Source organism: Toxotes jaculatrix, chromosome 10 (genome assembly GCF_017976425.1).
Source record: "Toxotes jaculatrix isolate fToxJac2 chromosome 10, fToxJac2.pri, whole genome shotgun sequence".
NCBI classification, from domain to species: Eukaryota; Metazoa; Chordata; class Actinopteri; family Toxotidae; genus Toxotes; species Toxotes jaculatrix.
The window spans coordinates 11577352-11601730 of NC_054403.1; the positions used below are offsets into that span (position 1 = coordinate 11577352).

Consider the following 24379-nt stretch of genomic DNA (forward strand, 5'->3'; position numbering starts at 1 on the left):
TGTCACTCTCCATATACAATATTCAGTATACAGGAGAATGAAATCACATTTCTTCACAATGCAATAAGAAAGAAAGCAATAAAACAACAAGAAATGCAATAAAACAAGTACAACCACAGTAAAGTGCAGGTAGCACTATTACAAATGTAAAAATGTAACCATGCACCATTGTTTCAGTTACTGGGACCCATTGTATAGCTCAAATATCTCTTCCTGAGTCAGTTTCTGTTGAGTCGTACCACATCTTAGATTAATTAAACGTTGTTATTTGTTGTTTTAGACAGACAGGAAATGCCTGTCGCTCATTTGCTGCTGAGCTGAGCCCCGTGTGGCTGAGAGAGGTTCACAGAGGCCTCCGGTGATGTCATAGCTTTCCCAGGCTCCTGCGGGGTGATGGGGGGAAAAAAAAAGAAGACAAAAATGGTTGTGAGAATAGAAAAAGGAAGTCACTGGACAAGAACCAATGTAATCTAGATGAAAAGAGAACAAACAAAACTCTATCAAACCTTTTGGGCCCTTTCTATTTATGTATTTGTATGCGTCTACTTTTACACGATTGTCCTTGTCCAGTAATAGGTTATTTTTAGTTGACAAACATTGAACATTTCTTTTGCTTGAGTGCTGCTTTGCTCTTACTGAAAGCCACATATGATCACACATGTATTACATGTATCACCACCAAACAAAACAACACATTTAATGTGATGCATCATAGCTTCCCAAGGGAAAATCTCTTTTTACACCCTGTATATAGTAAGGATTCAGGGTGCTGCTCAAGGGCACTTCAGTAATGTCTATTTGAAATAGTTTATTAAACATAATCTCTGTTCGTACTGACTGCTCTGATGTTGAACCTTTTCACTAAATATTTCAAATGTATCATCATTCTTTTCATGCATACCAATAGGCATCACTAGGTGGCGCCACTATATTACACAGACATCACAAAGTGGGGGGAGGGCCAACAGAGAGCTCAGCACTTCATGAGCTGAATTTGGCAAGTAAAGGGATGAGTTCATTGGATAATTGTGGCCAAGCTAAGCTACACCTTCCATCCATTTGTTCTCCCTGTATTAGGTCACGGCATAAAACAGTAAACATCGTTTCTATTTAAACATCCATTGTCTAAATGTAAACTCACATTATATGAAGTGACAGTGTACGTTTACTCTGTGGTGCGGTGGAAATGGTTGCTTATGTTTTGTTGCCTGAAGCAACAGGTGTGGTTGTGTAATGTCCTCTAAGGTCCTGTTCCTATATTTGAAGCTACAGCAGGGTCTGTCTTTGAAGAGTACTGGCATTTATTATATATGTTAGAGCTCTATATCGGTGCTCTCCCAAGCCTTCAACCGTGATGTCTGCAGAGGACCAAATACCATCAGGCAGACTGAATGTTTTGAGGGAGGGGTGACGGGCGGAGAGCAGGGTAGTTGTAGAAAAAAAAAAAACACCTGAGTATAGAATTTCAGGTCTGATCTGTTACAGGAGGATCCATCATCATGACTGCTTCATCTGTTGTTTTCAGATGACATCGTTGCTTAGTTTGTCCCATGTTGCATAACGTATCTGTAATGCACATCTGAAAGCATGGAAAGCAAAATAAGGATGTACCCTATGTCTGTGTGTGAGTGTGTGTGTGTGTGTGTGTGTGAGAGAGAGAGAGAGAGAGAGAGAGAGAGAGAGAGAGAGAGAGAGAGAGCTCTTGGGTGGCATAAGGGGAGGCAGTTAAACATTCAGCACCATCTTAATTATTCAAGACTGCTTGACTGCGTGCATGTGTGTGTTTAAGTGTGCGCATGTGTGTTTTTGTGTCTGTGACAAAGAGAGAGAGAGAAAAGTGACAAAGAAAATGAGACAGGTAATATTTTATCAGTAATATTCACTGAGCATATATCTTCTATTAATTATTTTTTACTGATGATGAATCCATAAGTGTCAAAGCAGTTGCAATACATTTTTAATGATGATTTAAATTTTATGAACAGGTCATTGCAGTTGTTCAGCCTTTCTTCTTTTTGTGGCTGAGGATAATCTTGAATATTGTGCAACATCCTTAGCGATGCAGAAATGATTATTATTGTTGTTGTTGTTATCATTATGGTGTCTTCTTTTTCTTGTTTTATCCAACCACAGTGTTCAGTTTGCAATGATGTTAAACAGAGAATCAGCAGATGTTTAACATTTTTGCTTGACAAATGATTTAAAAAGATTAATCGATTAACAAAACTCCAGCCAGTTATTTTTTCTAATTGTGTCAGTCTTTATTATTTTTATTAGTTACAATTTTGTTTTCCCAAACTAGCCCTGTTTTCAGAATGGCTTATAATGCAGTGCGAATCACTTTCCACTTCTATTAACTGTGGAGAATAGCAGCTCAGAGCCACTTATCTGATCCAACCTGAACTGCGAGCAGCTTAAAGGCTCCAAGCAGACCCCAGATCTCTCTTATCGCTCTCTCAGACTTCTCCTCTGAAGTTATGGTTCAAAAACATTTCCTCCCTGTTGTGCTCCTTGTCTTGTCTCCCCACTTCCGAACAGGGGAGTGAGTTTGGCCGTCCCTAGAACTGTGAGCTGGATGTTGCCCATAAAACTTGGTCCTTATGTGTGGGAGCACCTGAATATTCTATAATGAAGACAGAGAATTGCTGACGAAGGCAGTCTGTAAATGTGAGCGAGATTCACTGTTATTACCTGTAACTTTGTGTTTCTGAAAGTCTGGAGCTCAGTCTCATAATATCCCTTTGATGCAAACACAGAAAAAGACGAGAAGAAGAAGCTCTACTGGAAATGATAATGGCCATGCTGCATTTTTGGCCCTGTATTGCTTCTTGTTGTTAACAGTCCTCTGAGATATTAGATACACTTTAGGAAAGGAAGTTCTCATATTTACAAGTTCCAGAAATAGCCGCGTCACCCAGCACTGTCAGTATATCAGTGTCCTGTCCAAAGCGGGGGGCCCCACAGAAGTTTCCCACACGTGTCACAGGCCAATGTCATGACAAGAGAACGAGAGAGAGAGAGAGAGAGAGAGAGAGAGAGGGGAAGAGGGCCAGGGAATGGGAAGGAGGGAAGATTATCTTTAAGGAGAGGGAAAAATAATGAGCACGATAAATACAAGCTTATAGACTCATGTCAGAAGGAGACAGGGGTTAAGACAAAGGGCTTGGATGGTGATTGACCTGGTGGTGGCGGCAGCGGAGGGGACGTGGAGAACGGGAAAATGGGCACAGATGGGCGGAAGCACTCAGCGGTGTAGAAGTGTTAAAGGTGAAACGAATGTCTGTGAAACTGACCTCCATGTTTCCCTCTTTCTAATCAAACGCGAGGGTTATGTAATGGGGTGTTTATGGCACCCACGGCTTTGTCTTTCCCCTTCGCTGATGAAGGAGACACAGATTCCAGGGCTGTAATCTCTACCTGTTTCTGGGCCTAGTTGTTTACCTGTTTGAGCATTTTAGCTGCATACTGTACATTGTAATGTCTCAAAGTGTCCTGGACTTGAGATCAGCTTACAGAGTTCCCATTGGCTCACGTCCTTCCATGACAGTTGTGTTTGATGTCTGGTATGCAGCCCGTCTATGAAGTGAGCCTCCAGATAGTGAGTAGTGTCCCATCCAGCACATTCCAGGTTCGCTACATTTCGATGGTGCTAGACATCACATACTGGCAACCCTCCTCCTCTTTGGGCTTAGATTAAAGAAAAGCACAAATACGCTGTGCACAAACATCCATAACTTTGCGATGAAAGCCACTAAGTCACAAGTTATGGGTGGTTATTTTGACTTAATCTATTTCTCTGAATATTTTTTTATTCAAACACACTCAGTTTACTTTGAATGAATCAGACCAGCGCTGTCTGATTTGGCACTGAAGTTCATCAACCTCATCAATAATCTGTCTCATGTTGCTGTTAAAAGTCAAAACAAAGAGTTAGTAATTCTCAAAAATTATATTTTCGGACCCCTTTTGCTTCCATGTAAGAAAATACACACTTGTGCTTATTTTGGTGTTGGACTTCAGCTGAGTTGGCCAAAACAAGCTGATCTGAATCATTAGAAAAACAGAGGGAGCCTGGCTCTTTGCCCCTGATCTGTCTCTGTTGGCACAAGTCGGTCATGAAGAACTGTTTTGCCATGTACGTTGTTTATTTTCCTTATTCACTGTCAAAGGATGTAACAGTGCAAATTTTCTGCATCTATCTTCTCATTTTCTGACAATTGCCTCTATTTGAACAGCAGTGTCAGTAAGATCAAGATTTAAGAGGAGAAACCTCTTTTTGATTCATCATTTATATTTGACCTGAATCCTTGAGACAGACAATTGCATGTGATCTTGTTTCATTTGCGAATGACTGAAATATGATAGATTCTCCACACAGGTGTGTTATCCTGTAAGTCTCACTCTCATACTGTCAGAATTTGTGACAGTGAAAGTGATCCTGAAGTAATACCTCAGGTAGCACGGAAGAAGGAAGCCTGGATGTGCTCAGTGAAGGGCATCCGTCCAGAACAGCATAGGAGTCGGTACACGCCTCAGCTTCAAGTTGCTCCATGGGAACCGAGGGATGGATGGCAGCTGTTTCCCTGGAGACCTGGACAAGCAGGACCTACTCTCTAATTACCTACGCCCACCAAAGTCAGCAGCAAGGCAGAGAGCATGCCTCAGCTCAAGACCCTTAGCATAGAAACAAGGAACGTCTCTTTGACTTCATGTTGCCACTTTGTTCTGAAATAGTCAGTGGAAGAGAGATGCGTAAAGGCAAAAGGGCAGCAGCTGAGGACCTGGAAACTGGAAAGGAAACGACACAGGCGCTCTGGATACAATGCTGGCATGGCTGTAGAGCTGAGATGACAGGTAAAATGCTGAAAATAAAGTGCTGAAACTGTTCTTTCGCTGAAGCCAGGACTGATTTGTTCTTTCAGCACGATAGACCTTGGAAAAGCAATGAATGCGAGCAAGCGCTGAACATGTGAGTGACATTATGTCAGCTAATGAAACCCCGGCGTGGTTCACCCATTCAAGTCAAAGGGCATGATTGCTGGCACGCCACATGAAGAGAGGCAACACACTAAAGGCTAAGCAAAAAGAGCTGCAGGCCGTGAAATCGCCCTTTACGCAAAAAAGAACAGCGTGTTTTTAATGGACCCGCTGGTGCACTGCTGTTAGTGGCTTGAACATCTTTTATGACAGTTGACACGAGTGACTCATGCACACAGAGCTCTGGAAGGAGAGACTCGACTTATGTCCCCCAGAGTGTGCGTCCTCCTTAGTGATGCACAGTCCAATGCAGAACAAAAATTGCTTTGTGTTACAGCCTGTTTAAGTTTGCTCATTAGTTCGTTTGCTTTTGATCCGGTTTTGGAGGCGAGCCATGCTTAGAGTACAGAAACTGTGATGATATCATGTAAATAACAAGGATCTATCATCAGCCATAAGATAAAAACAAAGGAAGTTACACTATTTTGATAACACTGAATGGCTCAGACGCCAATAAATTCTGCACTGACAAGAGCAACAAAGTAACTTCCATGACCTTTGATACTTGCAGATCAGTACTCTTTGTCCGGTCTGATTTTTCTGCCTTCTATGGGAAATTTTGAGCTGCACAGTCACTTTCAAGCCCCAGAGAGGGGCAGAGAGGGGTCAACTGGTAGAAAAACATTTGACAGAAGAGCTAGAGTTGCAGTAGGTTACCTGACATCCAGTTTAAGTCTGTCTTACTGTCTCAACTGCAGAGGAATGAGTGGAAAGAGAGGAGCGTTGGAAGGAAAAATGCTATTATGTAATGCAGTACCTGGAGCTCTCTGCTATCCCTATATGCCCTTTGGGACTGAGAGACAAAACGATCACACACTAATGGCCAGTGTATAATGTGACAGCTGCTGGCTGTCGTCCTTGAACTTCTTTTACTTCGTGGAAACACTGGAATCTTCTCTCGAACCGAGATTTTGTGCAAGTCTGTTGCTGAAAGTGGGCTTAGATGTCTTTTAGTGTACTGACTGACTGACTGCGCAGGGTAATAATAGCTGAGGTATTTTGTGTCATAACCCCAGGGCCCTCACTGGGTCATTGAGCCCTTTGCAGTCAAGATCCACATCACCAGGGGCGCTGACGGTGTGTGAATGTTTTATTACCTCTAGCAACATGTAGAAAATATTTAAATCTGTTAATGTTTGATTTCGGAAAAGTACCAAACGAGAGTGAAATGCTTTAAGTTGTGTTTTTACTTTTCAGCCGTTGTTATTGTTTGTGACAGATATTCCATGATGTAAAGTTTACAGAGGAAATACTTCACAGAAAAATGTCTGTGTATGTTGGCTGAGTTTTTATTGCTTCTTAATCGCCTCTGTGTGTATTTAAAAACAAAACACTTTTCACCCTCACACTGTTGTACAGTTCACAGTACAGTACGGGCGTGAAAACCCAGGTTCCACTTCTCTGGAACATTAACTTTAATAAACTGTAGCCTTAGCTCGAGTGAAAAATTATATTACATGATCAACACATGAAAGGGGGGAAACATAAAGAAATTGATTAAATGGTAAAATGGTTCTAGCTGAAAAGCCCCAAACAGAGCTGCTCAGCAGTTCCGCAAAAACCACTTGCGTTTCTCTAATGAGATTTTGGATTCTTTTCTCCCGAATATTTGAGAGTGAAGCAGTTTAGAGGTTAGAATCTGGAGCTTGAGGGCAAATTCTGACAAGCCTTAAATTGCTTGGGAAGCGATTTCCTTTTGAGCTGTGTCATAAATTCTAATGATGTTAACAAGCTTAATTGGGATCTTCTTAACTATAGGTTTGTTGTTTAATATATACCACAAGAATTCACTGCTTTCCCCCTCCGTGCGCCTGACAGGATTAATGTGAATATGGCACAAGGCTTTTTTTTTTATAACTGCAGTCAGCAGTGAAATGCTGTGGGTCAACAACATCCATCCTGCCATCATAATATTATCCCACAAAAACACACATTTACACTGTTAAACACACACCAACATAAAACTCCTTCCATATTTACATACACCTCTCTTTATTTAGCATTATATATACCTTTCGCCTTTACAGGGCTCACTTTTTTTTTATCCGTTTTTGAAGAATGATTAAAAATATATGGCTTTACCTTGTAAATTTAGTGTGCGACCAGAATGTCTATTCCTGGAGTGTGCCTGACAGACCGTGTTGAGCAAGTCTGCTGCTGTTTGTGTGGAGTCATGTTAAAGATGACAAAGACCTTGACATGGACACCAGTCAAGACTTTCCTGTTCCTCCCTTCCCAGATACTGGACACCAGTTAGACCTGTGATTAGTCCTCAGACAACTGCATGACTCCAATTATTTTCCACTACAAGCTACTGTTGAGTCACTGTTTAAAAAGATGAAAGAAAAAGGAACAAATGAGGACTGAATGCTTGGGTGGAACAATGTTTGTCCTTCTGAACCATAGTTACACAGACTGATTGCTCCATCTCATCAAACAAAAGATTTTTTTTCTGCCACTATGGATCATGCATTTGGGAATACTTTCATCCACAGTCTTAAGATGCACTTGTGTCCAAAGCCACTATGCAAAAGGCTAGAAGAACTTGGCTGTGTTGTTCTGGGCCAAGAGTATTTCCTGCATCTCCTTCGGTGGTGCATCCGCTCCTCATCCCAGAGAACACTAAGACAATAGAACAGATGGAGGAAGAACACTGTCCGTGCATCTGGTTTAATGCATTGAAAGGCCATTTTTAGCACGTCTCCCACTGACAGAGAGGCCTAAAACAACATTTTAGTGGAGCGGTGCCACTGTTTCATGTTCCACTGCTGCAAACTGAAAATTTAGGTCTTTATAGAAAAGTGCAACTTTGATTTATTGACAGTTCAGTATACTTTAAAAGGGTCCGTAACGGTAGTAAATAGGTTAAAACGGTTTTCCAGTGCCACCACACGATCTTCTTCCATTGTGTGTAGCAGGGGGTCATTTAATGTCAGGGGCTGACATGTTACGTAATGTCATGATTTGGACTCCTTCAATGGAAAATGAATCAGGAAATTCCTCATATCACAGTCAATATCTCTGTCCATTATCATTACCATTATTAACATTACCGTGGACGTGTGCCATGTGGACACAAAGTCCCTTCTTCACTTCCAGCTGGGGAATTTTGTCTCGTGTTGTCCACTTCCCCAGCCCCCCATGTTTCCTGTCATTTTGGTCAATAACTCGTAAACTATGATGGCAGAAAGACTCCATAGTAGTGTAGTGTCCTGCCGCAACTTGCTCTAGACACATGAAAGTTTATACTTGACCTTGTATTTTGCACGCAAACAACTTAATGTCCACTTTTTTTTGGGACATTCAGTGGTCTCAGTGTCGGACTTCCTTATCAGATAGCGTTTCCTCTGTTCTGATGAAGATACTGAACAACTGATCAAAGACCATGAGATGTGGTTAAAAGTTCAAGAAAAAAAGTTGACCTTGATTTAAGTTTTTCTGTCCAAAAAAAATATCAGAAAGTTGGTTCTTGGTAACATGTTGTGAAATGTTCAGCAGTTAAGATGAAGAAGATGTACTGAGATATAATGCAAGAGTGAATCAAGTGAGATCATTTTCTCCATGAGCTTGAACCTGACTAATGGCTGCTTGAGGCTATGTTGTGAATTTTACACTGACTGAGGAGTGGTGGGATGGTCTGAAAAGCTTTTTTGCAAGAGGATTATTTCTTAGGTCTAAAATTAGCAGTTTTCTGCCTGCAATGTTGTTTACACAAAATAAGGAATAAGTAATTATTTTAAGCATTGGCACTGTTCCTCAAATTGTTTTCTGAAAATAGCCCAAAGCCCTGAAAAAAAAAACAAAAAGTAAAATTAATTATAGAGTGAACATGTGTAAAAAGTTATACACTGATTGTTAATTTACTGCATTGCAGTGCAGTGTTCATACCAGCGGCAGTGCTTTGTTTTCCCAATTTACACCATTTGCCGGTGATTCATTTCTTGCTGGTGTTTCTAATTTACTGAAATCTGAAATTGCAGAAGTGAAACCAAGCATGCATGCGTTTTGTCTACTAAAGACTGCCACAACATTCAGTCTCATGATCTGAGGATTTTGGAAATTAGAACAATCTGTGAGGGCACCGAGCACATGGCAAGAACTCCCCCTGAAATGGCTCCAATTAAAGGCAAATGTTGCACTGTTGCTTTGATTAAAAAAAAAAAGTTTTCATCTTAATATGTTTCATCATCTTTGTGAGGGACTTTTTACTGATACAACAGCTTTGGCAATGGTTGAACTCTTACTGCAATTTTGAAAAGCAGGTGCTTGACTCCAGTGGCCTGTTAAGAGTCGACCTAATGAAAAGACGGGAGCACAGATTGAAAACAGATGCAAATGCACTGTAGTAGAAAACAGCACTTGAACAAAAAGAGGTGACCAGAAAAAACATTGTTCTATGAATGTGGCTCATTGTGCTGGCCCATGTGTGTTTGATGGAGATGCTTGTGTTCACATTGAAGGTGGGTATGACTCACTTCATCCATTAGATCAGTGGCTGGGGTTTGGACAGGAGCCCTCCCCTGATACTGAGACCACCGCATACAAACCCTCCCAAACAGCCATCTGCTCAGCATTTCTGCACTGCCTTTGAATCTTTAAAGAGAATTAAAATACTGCAAATGTAACACTTTGCTGTCCAAGGACCAGTCACTGCGCTGCTCTGCATGGCAGCAGTCACACTGCTGTGGGCCAAGTTTCCTTGAGCAAACGAGGCATGTCTGCCCTCTTTTTCTGGAAATAACTTTATTTGCTGTAGGGGCTCTCGTGAGATTGCTGCATCACAGATGCTTGATACCCAAAAGGGGGACAGTATGCATTATGGCTCATGTTAGAGAAAAGCATTCCCGTATGCATCCAATTAAATAAAAATAGATGCAGCTTTCCTACAGTGTTGTACTGTTTGTCCTTCACCTAGTTTTGCTGGTGTAAATCACAACTCTGGACCAATCATTTTCACACATCACACTGACTAATCACACCAAATTCTCAAGCACTCGCCGAAGTGTGTGGCTCACTACTGCAGTAGGAAAGTGAAGAATCTAGATTGAAGTTGTGCCAAGCTGAAGTTCTCTCTTAATTCTGTTTGTAAATGAGTGGTCAGACCAATCGCGAAGGCTCTTTCCCAGTTGGCCTCCACGCCAACTTCCAGAGGCGTCTTTGCTTCTGTCGTGCTGTCAGAGCAATCAGGCTGACATATCTGTGTTAACAGCATCCAGGGGTCACAGCTGAGGGTGATGCTGACTTGTAATTTAGGCCGTGGCTGAGTATGAAGACGACCGCTGACACACGCTCTAAACTAATGCGTTTTGTTTATCATTCCACTGTCTGCAGACAATCTGAATGCACTTTACTATTACTACTTACTACTATCTTAGAGTTGACTATTACTGGAAATCACTGAAATAAGACAGTAAGTGGTAGTTAGATAAGACAGCAGACACCGCTCCCATGTCAGTGTTTTGAATATTTGAAGCCACAGTCAGCAGCTGGTTAGCTTAGCTTGGCATAAAGACTGGAAACGGGGAAACAACTTGCTAGTTTTTTTTAATCCGTACGAAAAACTGTGTAAAGATGACACACTGTGGTTTTGTTAGCATGATGTGCTTGACTAGTTCTTGGCCGAGGCAGTGACTGTAAGAGTCATAACCCAAAGCAAAACTACAATAACGTGTTTTTAAACTTACTAAACTATTATATATACAGTTATTATTACACAAATTAAAAATAACATGTTGATTAGTGAACAGCAGAGTTGCTTGGAGGCACCTTTCAACCCAGTTATGCTAGCTGTTCATCCTTTTTGACAGTCTTTATGCTAAGCTAAGCTAACTCCAGCTTCATATTTACCAAACAGACATGATATGAGGCAGGGTTGATCTTCTCATTCAACACTCGGCAAGAGAGCAAATAAGCCTGTTTCCAAAAATGTCAAACCATTCCTCTGACATTCCTCTGCGTTGCTGAATATTTATGCAGACATCCAACAGTGTCTTAAATGATTGTGCCGAAAATAATCCTGAAACTACAGTTCCTTGCCTTTGGAATAAAATCAGCCCAGCAATCATTATGCTTTCATTAGCACCCCACAGTCTGCGCTCAGGCAGTAAAGCAAGCATCAGGGGAAGCAGCACTTGTTACTGCAGCTCCGCTGTGTTTACAGGGAAGGCTTGATTGCAGACTCCATCGTAGCCTCATATTCACTTCCTGTGTTAATCCCCTTTGCCATAAGCGGTCTTTCTTTCTAAGGCAATGGCGAGGGTGGGGCGGGGGGGGGGGGGGGGGGGGGGGGGGGGTAGGGGGGTTTCACTTCTGCTTCACTTCACCCCAAACACCATTCACCCAAGGCTCATATAAGGAGCCACCATATCCTGCTAAAACAAACAGCATTGAGGAGGTAGAAACAAATGCTTTTGTCTCTGAGTTATATTTAGTCCCAGCCTGCCTTCACCCAAACACCATCTCTCACAAGACTTGTTTGCCCTGATACTCAGTAAGATCATACATGACCGTGTTGGTAGCTGCGGAAGCCCAGAAGCACTTTTCCTGTGTGTGATATGGATCATAGCAGCATAGTACACCTGTGTGCATGAGCCAGAGAATAATCCCATTGGTATATGTTTTCCAGTTAGTCACAGTTTTAACATTGGCTGCATCGACATCGACACAACTTGTTCACATCTACATTTTCATGTTTTTTTTTTTTCAAAATCTCCTAACCAGCAGGCTTTGTTCAGAATATTTGACACACAGCTGCTATAACGCGTCAGGCCGCTCTAATTCTCCACTACGGGAGATACGCCGTCACGGCACTCCCTTCTCTAATGGTCTCAGTCCTTACAAGCCCTGCAGGCCATGGCTCCTCAGAGAGCCGTGTGGTCCAGAAGACAGGAAACAGCTTGAGAGAAGCCCAGCAGTCAAGGCTATGGGAGGGCAGAGGATAGGGTGGGGAAAAGGGGGATTTCCTCATACGGTGCTTGGACTTTTATCAAATGTGTGAATACGTGATTTATTTAGAGTTGATCACCTCCCTATGATGGGTCTGCGTCTCTTTAGGGATCTGTGATTTTGAAAAAAAAAATCTGAGCCCACATATGGATCAATAATCTTGGAAATCTGGACTCTGTATTCAGATCAGTTTAACCCCTTCAGAATGAGATCAAAAGATCTGTCAAACAGCCATAATGATCTTGTAATAATTTTTAATGTTATCAAAGTTTGCACTATTCTGCCTGCATGAACCTCTATATGCAAATGCACTGACAGGCTCCCTTCCTTCAGAGTACACATCCCCCTCAAGCTTGATGTTTGTCCTAAAGGCTACACACTCATTAGGCTTCATCATAGGCTTTGAGTGAATTATTAAACGAATTATTCAGAGGCAGTGTGATGCTTTTGAGGGGGGGGGGGGGGGGGGATCTCTGCTTACTGTGTCTTTAACGTCGTGCAGAGGGGAGTCTGTACTAAAGAAAGGAGGGGGCTGCTGTGCGCCAGTTGGAGGTGTCTGCCTGTCGCAGCGGCTTGGGTTTGACATTAAGAAGAGCGTGCCCATGCTTCAGCGGGGAGATACGGCGCGATTTGAAGGCACCGATACTCAGACTGAACGGGTTCCAGGCAGATACTCATCAGATCGAGGATACATGGATGGACAGAGAAATATTGCAATCCGAATGAACTTGTCAGCCTGTGCGAGGAATTTCTGGATATAATGGGGAATACGACACCTAAACCTTTAATAGGTGAGACTTCATTATTCATTTATCATTCACGAGGCTTGTAATGAACACACGCACACATAAACACGTGCACACGCGAAGAGGTGCCTGTGCGAAACGGCTTGATAGCAGGAGATACACATGGCTTGTCCCAATTCCTCTACTTGTGTTCGCTCTGCGTAGAGACGCGCTTCCCATCACGGGGGAGCTGAGCGTGATTCCCAGGGAGCGAATCTAAGCGAAAGCGCTCCGGCAGCCGCGTTTCTCAGCAAATTCACTTTTCGCCTATAGGATCTAAATCATGATGAAGCAGCCTTAAATCTGAAAGAAAAAAGGAAAAGAAAAAAATAAATGATGGAATGATGATGATCAGCTTAAAGCTCGCAAGGACCACCATCATCAACCACAGTCGGTATTTTCAAGAAACCCTTTTTTGTTTTTTTGTTTTTAATTGCCAAAGAATCAATCCTCAGTTAACAGATCAGTTGGATCTATGAGGATTCACATCAAATATTATTTAGCACTGGAACTTGACTGGAAGTCCATTACATCTCTGATTGTAACAGACAAAGGACCAGTTCCCAGATGACTTGAAATCAAAGTATCCAGTGTATTAAGTGGCACATTAGTTTCTGCTTTTTGAGTGTCACATAGATTGTATGGAAACTGTTGTATTGCAGTAGCCAAATCACACATGAGGACATATAAGACATTGATAAGAAAATAGAAAATAGAAGACCATGAAGAACGTGAATTATTAAATCTCAACTAGGAACTAGACAAACACTTAAAAAAAATACTACAACATTGCCTGGTAAATATTCTGTAGTTTTCTCATGTAGAAAATCTGTCTTATGCAAATTACAACCTCAAGTGATTGCCAGAGACTTCTTACTGCATGCAACTTGATTGTCAGCCTCAGTTTTTGCATAAAACGGTCATAATGAGCTCTGAGAATGTCGCTCTCCGAACCACTTTGTCATGACACCAGGAGCATATTACTTGATAATCAGCTCCCCATATCACTTTGATTTAATGTCTATCATACTCCCCCCCCCCCCCCCCCCCCCCAAGAGACTCACTTGGTGGCTAAACGATGCGGTTATTGCCAGCTGACATCAGGTTTGGACTGAGAACAGTTAGTTACAGAAGAGCAGGAGCAGCCTGCGTCCCATTGCTTGCACTGTATGGTATTGATTAACATGGAATTAATAGAATATCTGTTTTATGGGTCAGCAGAAGCAATGTGCACAATATGTCATAAAGTAGGTTCCCACAGAGTTATTTTGCTGGCCTATGTGTCCTGAAGAAGTCATTATAACAGCTGCAAAAGCAGTTTCAAGTGATGTCATTGAGGTGTTTTTTTTTTTTACCAGGAAATTCATGTTATCAACTTCTAGAAACAGAGATGCAACTGAACAGACCCTGAAATTCCCCCCAAGATCCACCAAAGCTCATGTCCTGCGCAGTGAATGAGTTACAGTATGATGAACACATACACCCTAGAGATACGAGAGAATAAAGAGCCTGATCATCTTGTGGCCAAAGATAACTCTGACGAATGCACATAATCAGTTTTACATTTCAAAAAGCTTTCCTTGGCACGGCAGTGTGTCTTGTGCAGTCTTATGATTGCATTTATTTGTCCTTTTTCCTTCATTAGGAACAAGACACGGAGACAAAGTTCCCGATACCCGGCTGTTTCTTTCCCCAAATAATTGAATAACATGGGTTCTTGCAGAAATACTGTAAGCGATAGTTGCTTTTGACAGCAGCAAAACATAAAAACTGCAGCTGAATTTTAACTGATAACCACCTTTCTGATCAACTGCCTGGACCAGTCTCTTTTGGTGGTTCCAGCTACAGGGACCATCAGGTATCACTGACACTGCTGTTCAGTCCTCGTAACAGTACACTAACAGGCTTGCCTCAAAGGCTAACATCAACCTGTGTCTCATGATTAGGGAAAAAAAGGGGGGTCTGAGTCCTCCCACCAGAACTACCATGTAGGTCATTTGTCCCCAGCCTCTGAGTTGACCCATAGGAGCGTGCCCCTACGGCGGCAGGTGTACCAGACTTTAGTTGTCATGGTTACAATAATAAACACAAGGTTAGGCGTAGTAGTGCAGCACCCATGGTTTATCTGGGTTTAGGCGTAAAAACTACTTGGTTAGGTTTAGGGAAAGACTGTGGTTTGGGTTTGTGTTTGATAAATTTGATAAATTTGTTAGAGGACCTTTGTTTCCAGTCAAACAGGAAACTCGTTATGTGGACTTTGTTGCTCTTTATTAAACATTACCTGACTTCCTTCTTTGCTCCTGTAATAATTACTATACCACCGCAAGAGGTCGCCTAACAACAGAACCACGGGCCGTACTTGCAGAGACAACCTATAGGGTTGTTTTTTTAGGGGAGGACAGTCTTGTCTGAGTAGTCATCCATCGCCAACATTGACCTAGCCCCAGTTTGGACCTCTTATGTACCAACATTGCATTCGGGGTCATAGAATTAAGCAACCAGCTCTCAGCTGCACGAGAAGAAAGATTTCTGTTTCTGAAGTGCAACACAAGAAAAATACTGAAGCACCTTTTTGATTGAAAGTAGATTAGAAAGTAACATTAATATAGACAATTACAAATGATAGCAATTTTTTAAAGGATGCCATGTCAAGCTTTCTTTTGAATAGGGGTTCAGTGTTAACGAAAAAGCTTTGTGTGTATCTTTACCGTCTAAAAAAATGTTGAATGTGTTTCCTTCCTCATAAAACATTTGTTGAGCTGATTTTTTTTGAACACTTTGAAATCTGCATATTTACACTCATTTACTTGCCAGCTGTCCTCTTCATCCTCGTTTCTTGGCAAATTACCGCCACCTGTAGATCAGTGAAATAGTGTGAAACTGTTGGCAGGAATGTGCGTCGCGTCACGTACATGGAAATATGTGTGCACAAAGCAAATAAAATGAGGACTCACTCATAAAAAAAAAAAGAAATTTAAAATTCAAAATTTTAAAAATTAAAAAAAGTGCTCCATAGCGTTATTAGAAGATCAAAACTCCACAGGGATGGATTGAGGAATCATCTTAGGATTCTCAAAAAACAATCAAATCAGATGTACGTTTTATGAAATGACCATCTGTATTTTTCAAAGGTTGCTGGATATTTATTTTTCAGTAAATAGGATGCTTATGCTCTGTGACTCAAAAGTAATGGTAATACGTGAGAGGCACAAACGGGGGCTAACATTGACTATGCTGTAAGCTGTCCCTCGCCTCATGATCTATTGTGCTATGCCTTTCATCTAATAATGGCAAGCGTCTATATCAGTCCTCACTGTAGCTCTTTTGACTGCAGACTCACAGTACATCACTCTGTCAGAGAGGCAGCTGAGCCTGAGGCCTATAAGCTAACCCTCAACGTGTTTTCCTCCATACACTTAACTCAAAGTATATCCTACTCCTTCCAAAGCCAAATGCTCTGAGCAGAAAGAAAAGCAGCACCCGTACATCATTTGAGATGTTACAGATGTTCTTGCTGCTGCTTCATAGTTTAGAATATAATCAGTGATAATGTCTAATTTAGGAAATGTACTGTGAAACATTTCACTGAGTTATTGTCTTTACAGCAGATCACAGTGAATTTTAAACAGAAATGTAATCACTCTGTGGCCCTGGAGGAGAGTAGAAACACAGCCTCCCTTTGAATATTGGATTTCAGCCATTCTATACCATAAACACTCATCCACAGCTTTCATTTTATTTAATATTAAACCCAAACGATCCAAATCGCGTTTAAGCCGATGCTCAGTTTGTCTTGTTTGATTTCTGATCCTTGTTAATTCGTTTCGCGATGCTCATCAAGAAATTCTTTCCCCAAGTAGGACATTAACTCCTGTGAAGATCAAAGATTAAGCCTTTTATTTGGGTATTTCTTTACTGACTAGGCACTGTGTGATTCATTCTCCGCTTCTGAAGATAACTGTGGAGGAATGAAAAGGGATATTCAGGGTTTGTTTATGCTGTAGGCCAAGGGTGTGTGTAGCCCATAAATAAGAGGAAGACTTATCAGGGCTGTTGTTGACTATATATGTATATATACATATATATATGTGTATATATAATTCTTTCCTATGATTCTACTAATAATAGGTGTGCTTGAATCTGTGTTGATTGATGTTGACAAATGTCCCTTTTTACTGCTTCCCAGTAATATATACATCTGGGTTTTTGTCTAAATTTACCTTGTTTAATTTTCTGTTATATAAATGTCCCATATGGATGTGGTTAAAGGACGGATTTGGGACAGTTTGGCTTCTTATACTGTAAATGTGGGTTACATGCTAAAAGAGACTATTGTACTTGATGTACTTGTTGAGAGGAGCAGAGAGGCTTCATAGTGTCAGTGTGGGAAAGGAAGTGTGTGAGGCTGCGGGCTCCTTTACATAACTGGCCTCTGCCCTCTAAACCAACTGCCATGGGCCACTTGCGAACGAGTTATTGTGTGTGGATATGTTTGCCTCTTTTTCCAACAGCTGGTGTCGCTAACATTACTAGCTTGACCTTGTCTGAGTCACACAACAGCAGCCCCACTGTTCACACACCATGTTGACCTCTAATTTAGTTGATCAGGTTGAATCTTTTATGGGTCTGTCCCTAATGTTTTTGCACCCACAGATACGACTCTGCAACCCCGCCCGGTGGCCAACAGGCAGTACTACACCCTGCCTAACAATGGAGCTGGTGTGGAGAGAAGAACGTCCGCTCCTCCGGTCAGCATCAACATGGAGTCACCCCGCTTTCATCCCCATGCCAAAGGCAAGAACATCAGGCTGGATGGTCAGCTTCGCCGAGCCACTCGCAAGAACAGTTTCTGTAACGGGATCACATTCAGCCATCGGCCTGTCCACCTCTATGAGAAGGTTTGTTTTTACTCACTCTGATTTTTAAGAGCTAGAGATTTAAAGAATATAAGTGTATTAATATATTTGCTGTTCAATCAGGTGCGTCTTCGCCTAACTGGTGTGCACACCGGCTGGAGTGGGGCTCTACGCTTTGGTTTCACCAGTCTGGACCCCAGCGAACTGGTCGCTACCGACATCCCCAAGTACGCCTGCCCAGACCTGGTGACACGGCCTGGCTACTGGGCCAAAGCCCTGCCTGAAAGACTGGCCTTGAAGGACAACGTATTGTCATTCTGGGCTGATCGCCATGGAAGAGTTTTCTACAGCATCAATGATGGAGAGCCCATCCTCTTCCACTGTGGGCTCAGCATTGGCTGTCCACTCTGGGCCATCATAGATATCTACGGCATCACTCAGGAGGTCACGCTGCTCGGTAAGCATTTTGCCATGTTGATGACTCACTCTGTGAAAACACTCCTATAAAATACTTTTGTCATGACTGCAGCCAAGCGACGCAAAAAAGAGGAACAAATTTTACAACAGCCTGGTTACGAATCTTGACACAATACATCATTAATAATCACATATATATATCCAGAGGTGTGGAATTTTTTTTCTTTTTTTTTTTTTTGATTGGAATCAACTTCATCTGTCAGCTAGGCAGTCTAGGTATTTTGACCATGGTTCGACAGCCCTGAAACTTATTTTTATAGCGTCAACACATTCATAGCTAATTTAAGCAGCTTCCTGAGAGTTCAGAGAGCAGCTGTGCCACGTAGCTCTGCAGCAGCACCGGCCCATATAGTCGGAGTAGGTAGTGCTGCTTGGGGCTGTTCTATGACTCAATGGTCCCTCTGATAAAACTAGTCTGTATTTGTCTAAAAAACAAAAAACAAAACACAGAACCTCTCCCTCCCAGACTGACTGACAAAACAGTAAGAGATAAACAGGTTTTACGCATCAGAAGTCATCATCAATCTCCCTGCTTCTCCTTTAACACTCTTTTACTATCACTTTCCCGCGCTTTGTCGCTTTCTCCCGCTACGCCTCCTTCATTTCCATCATTCTCTTCCCTGTGGTTCCCTCTCGTACTCACTGGGTGTGTTTATCCTCAGTCTGACAGGAGCCATGGCCATGTTTGGTCAAGACGGCAGATCCCAGGAGCTTTGGTGAGGGGCCAGTGTGCTCAACTGCTCCAGCAGGACTACTAGTGCCAGACTTGTTTATATCAGCTGCTCATACACAGAGAAATTCAGCTCTACTATGAGCTCTGAGTATGAATGTGTCTGTGTATGAGTTTAGAGAACTCATGTCAGGGAAGAAAGGAAATGAAATAGGGGCGGTAAATAAACTGGCGAATGTCAAATAAACGGCTGCGGACACAGCTTATTTGTACTCAAAACCTCCACAACAAATGTCAACACAAGCGTAGACGCTCATTCGAAATTTCTGATTGGTTACTAGGAGTGTCTTTCAGTAGGTTTTATCCTGCACCTCGACAGCAACCAGTGGTTTACTGTGCGAAAGTGGGAACAAGTATCAAGTAGTAATGAATGTGCAGTAAATACATTTGTGACAAAACGAAAATTAGCAGGAATGTCATTTTGTAAATTTAAATTTTTCTGTTGATAATTTGAATCTCTTTTTGTGAAACTTTACCCACTTGCTTGCACATCACATACAACCTCAGTACTAGCTCCTTGCATGCATGAAATAATTTAATAAAGTTTCTCATGTTCTAGACATGATAAGTCAATGAATCGATTAGTTGATCAACTAAAAAAATGAACTGGCAACTAATTTAATAATTCATTAATTGTTAAAAGCTAAATATTTCCTGGTTCCAGCTTCTTAACTGTGAATATTTTGGATTTAATTTGAATTCTGTGACAATGAACTGAAAATCTTAAGGTTTTGAACTGTTGGTCGCTCTAAGATCTAAGACACTGTAATGGACATTTTTCACTATTTTCTCTTGCATGTTTCATACACTGTTAATCCATTAATCAAAAAAATAATCAATAAAATGAATCGTTACTTTCAGCCTTATAATGACCCCACAAAAAAACAAAAACAAAAAACACGCACACAGAGAAAAAACAAACATCGAAGAGGCTGCAGTAACATGGTCAGAGCGTATCTCAGAGCTTAAATGCTTTTCCTCAGGCATCATAGTAGAAAGAAAGAAAAAAGGAGCACAAAGGATGGAAGTGACCTGAGCTTACTCGAGACAGATCATATGATTCTGTGTCCAAGTCACGGACTTGTTTGTCCATCTTCTCCACCACAGAAAGCACGTTTGCTGAGAGTGTGGGGTCCAGCTGCCTGAGTGCGGCCCGTCTGAGTGCCTATCTGCCCCAGAGCAGCCACGACTCAGCCAATTACAGCAACAATCAGCTGGAGAACAACCAGACTGCTGCTGCCAAGATGGCCAACCTCCAGCTCAATAACTACACTCAGCTCATCCCCTGCTGCTCTTCCACCTCTTCCTCTTCCACACCTTCCTCATCTGCCTCCAATGGATTCAGCGTCCCGAGGGTGGTCCGGGGCCTTCCTTCCCCGCTGGACAATGACTTGCACTTTCACCCCGTCCGTGGCTCTGATGTAATACTCTCTGCAGACCGCTCAGCCGCCTGCATCCACTTTCTGGACAGCAGTCGGACTCTGGTGTTCAGTGACCGGCCCCTGCATGTGGGTGAGACTTTGTACGTGGAAGTTGGCCACCTGGGCCTTCCCTACTTTGGGGCGCTCTTGTTTGGTTTAACATCCTGTGACCCGGCTAGTCTACACGCTGGGGACCTCCCGGCTGACCCTGAGGTTCTCCTGGACCGTAAAGAGTATTGGGTGGTGCACCGGGACTTTACCATGCCTTGCTCTGGAGACGTGCTCAGCTTCAGTCTGCTGCCCAGCGGAGAGGTGCACCACGGGGTGAACGGAGTGGGACGTGGCCGGCTGCTCTGTGTGGATTCCTCTCAGGTCCTGTGGGCCTTTTTCACCCTGCATGGGGCTGTCAACAGACTCAGGATACTAGGTGAGCTGAGTTTATTTACTGCAGCCAAAATGGTGTACACACAGAAACATCAGAAACCAAAACTATCGTTCTATTTGCATGAAAATTCCTAAAATAACCGTTTTATTTGGATAATTATTGTCATTAGATGAGACCGATTTGCTTTTAGCCATTACTCATTACTCATTACTGGCTTAACACTCCCAAATCTCTGACTAAACTGTCAGTGGTTGAATTGCATTTTGGGTGATGCAGGCACCAGGTTTTTGACAAAGAAGAAGAATGTGTGGACTAAAAAGAGATGATATCTCTGGTTCGGCTGCATCAATTTTAATTTTTTTTAACTATCCACCGTGAGTCCGATAATACAATTCTAAATCTGTGTCTTTCGAGATAAGCTAAGCAGCTGCTGGTTGTAGCCTCATGTGTAATGGACAGAAAGGAGAGTGGTATCATTCTTCTCATTCCACCAGAAAGCAGATATTTCCCAAAATGTCGTGAACTTTTGCTTTAATACTAACCTGATAAATTCCCAAAAAGGACACACACTCTCACAGTCTATTCTTGAGTCTAGACAGTCCCTGCAATTTTATTTTTTCCCACACTAAAGGAATGCAGCTGAGTAGTTTATGTCTGCATGTGCCTGTTCAGCTTTGAGCTGTGACCTATCTGTCCTACTCCCACACGCACTCCCGTCAGCTCAGATCCCATTCTCACCGGTTTTTGATCCAACATTATTATCCTCAAACAAAAACAGCTAAAAGAAACTTCATGTAATACAAATATGCATATCTAATCTGACTGGTGAAGGCCAGCCTTACATTCTGTTGCCACATTCAAACACTTCAAAGACACACAGTATTGAGATGATAGCAACTACAGTTAAGTATTCACACTGTCTGAATGCCACATTTAAAGGCCCCACATGAGTCTAATTATCTGGGGTTTGTTCTTGTGTGTTTATCTTTGTCACACAGGAACTCTGCAGTCCAGTCCTCCCTCCACATCCCCCAGCTCTTCCCAGAGCAGCAGTCCAGATGACAGTGACTCAGATCTGGCGTTCAGTGTCAACAGATCCTCCTCTGCCTCTGAATCCTCTCTTGGTACGTTACCAAATGTTGACAGCACGTCTAATGCTGCAGTTTATATAGAAACCCTCATGGGGCCACAGCAGGAAGGCTCTTACGGTGTACAGTACAGTATGTGATATTAGACGAGTCATGGGAAAGGGGTTTTGTCTCACTTTTGTTATGGCAACCACAGAATATCTTGACTTATATTAGATTTTAATACTGTCACAGATATTCCTCCATGACTTGGTACATTCTAGAGCTGCAACGACTAGTCAGTTAATTGATTTATCAGTTGAACTATTTGATCATCAATGAGTCGTTAGTAAAGTAATTTTTATGGGAAAACTACATTAAACGATTAGCAAAGAAAATAGTCAGCAAATTAAGTGATTATGAAAATAACTGTTGTCTGCCGCGTTTTAAGACCCACATTTCACTTCTTTCCTTTCATCCAGTGACTGCTCCCAGTTCCCCCCTCAGTCCTCCCGTCTCTCCCAGTCTCACTGCCTCAGAACTGCCCCCTGCTGGAAAAAATGGAGAATGCACCATTTGCTTCGACCAAGAGGTGGACACGGTCATCTACACCTGCGGGCACATGTGTCTGTGCAACGACTGTGGGGTGAAGCTGAAGAGACAGATCAATGCGTGCTGTCCGATATGCAGGAGGCCTATCAAAGACGTGATCAAAACATATCGGCCGTGATGGTCCAGATGTTTAAAAAGATGCTGTGACTTCCCATCGCTGGATGTCACCTGTTTCCCCTTCTCAGGCTTTGTCGGACACAGATCTTGAACCCAACCGGAGTTTAGCCACACCAGGACATATTTGTGCCTATATATCCATTTTCTATGGGTAAATCAGATTGGGAGACAGACTAGGCTCAGTGTAATACATGGACTTCATACATGAGTTCCTATATTTTTGGCTAAGGAAGAAGTGATGAGTCATGTGCTCCAATTTTGTATTTTCCACGTGATGACTCTAATGTCACATTTATTTGCCGAGCAGAAAAGCCTGCCGTGAATATTTTGTCCTTACCCCCGTCGTTCTAGATTTGTGCGTGCTTCAGCAGAACATGCGGACCGTAGTCTATGACTTCTAGTGCCTTAGATTTTTGTCACATTGTGTGTCCAAGTAATTATGCTAACAATCCTAGCCATATTTCAATGTACAGTACTGAAAGCTTGTGGTTAAAAAAAAAAAAAAAAAAAAAGGCACAGAGATACAGAACTTATGCAATAAAGGGTGTAATAGTAAGTGGAAAGATGTAACTGTATGTAAGTGTTCAGTGGTGTGATTTTAGAAAAGTATGTTTGGAAAGTATAAAATGAAGAGTCTGGTTTTGCACATTGAGAGGTAAATAAAAGTGGACTAAGTGTGATTAAGATTAAAGTTTTTCACCTGAGTCGCTGATGTACTTTGATCCTCTTAAAATCAGTAATGAGACTTAATTAACAGTGTATCATAAGGTGAAGGGCATTCAATTTAAAGATATGCATCAACATTTGATTTTTTTTATTGTGAGTTAGATGAAAATTTTGACATTAGTTTCATCACGTAAATCTGCTTTCAACAAATATATCACCACTTTTAAATGTCAGGACAAGATTTTTTGAGAAATTATTAAGACAGCTATTTTTCTTAATGACATTTTGAGAAAATATCTGATTGTGACACAATACTCCCTAGTTTTTATTGAGATATTGTGAAATGATCATGAGCTCCAGTACTACATGGACCCTGTTGTGAGGCAGCTTTGTCAGCTGCTGTTTCCAAATTAAAGATTCAGTTTGAAACCCAACATTTGAGCCAGCATGGATGAGAAGAAAGAAATGAACTGAGTAAACTTCATCTACTGGTTAATAAAGCTCCAGAACAGCCACTAAATGGACCTTGAGGTGACAGTTAGAGTAATATAACAGACTTTTATTTGTTTAGCTTTGTAGAAAAATGTATATCATGGGAAAATTATGATGATATGATGACATTTTGTAGCATAACAAACTAGGAAGGCTCTTTCTATTTCTGAAAACTGCACACGTTTAACTTAGGCAACAGCAGACATTCTGACTTGTGAAATCAGGAAAAGCACAGGTGAAACAAGTTTCGTTAACGATGGCTTCTAAGCCATGGCAGTGAGCCAGAGTGCACCAGGCAAGGACTCTGGATAGAGTTAGATAACCTAAATGCAACGCAGTCACTTTTAATTTTATCATCTCACATGTGCTTTTGCTGCTCTGACACACCAAGGTGTCTGTTGAGGAGGTTTAATGTAGTGACAGAGCAGAGAACGAGGAGATCGCTCTGCTGGAACAAATGCAGAGGAGGTGGTGGTGCCATTGAAAATGAGTGAATTATGTATAATTAATGATGTTACCACTGTTGTGCCATGTGAGCAAATGTGCACAGCGACTCTCTCACTTTGGAGACGCACACTTCGATCCTGCTGCTGAATGATGCCTGCGGGTAAGCTATTTTAATAAACTCAGAGGAAACATACAAACCGGGATTACATTCTGTGGCACGGGGAGACATTACTGGTGAGCTTCATCAGTCTCACCTGTTACAGACTCTTTCTTAATCCTATTAAAAGCCCAGCAACAAGGGAACCTTCAGGGAACCTTTCCTAAAGGTTCCCTGAACTCTAC

General features: G+C 41.9%; 1 protein-coding gene across 2 annotated transcripts; it reads left to right on the top strand.

The window, feature by feature from the left end:
* The first annotated feature begins 12542 nt into the window (after positions 1-12542).
* Positions 12543-23112, top strand: neurl1b (neuralized E3 ubiquitin protein ligase 1B). Of its 2 annotated transcripts, none has more exons than XM_041048977.1 (6): positions 12543-12773; positions 17421-17665; positions 17747-18080; positions 19938-20678; positions 21635-21760; positions 22186-23112. In XM_041048977.1, the coding sequence occupies exons 1-6, from the start codon at positions 12743-12745 to the stop codon at positions 22431-22433; spliced, it is 1725 nt and encodes a 574-aa protein (XP_040904911.1). In that variant the 5' UTR covers positions 12543-12742; the 3' UTR covers positions 22434-23112. The 2 variants fall into 2 exon arrangements, with proteins under 2 accessions (XP_040904911.1, XP_040904910.1); XM_041048976.1 differs by lacking the exon at positions 12543-12773 and adding an exon at positions 13077-13157.
* Positions 23113-24379: the final 1267 nt, after the last annotated feature.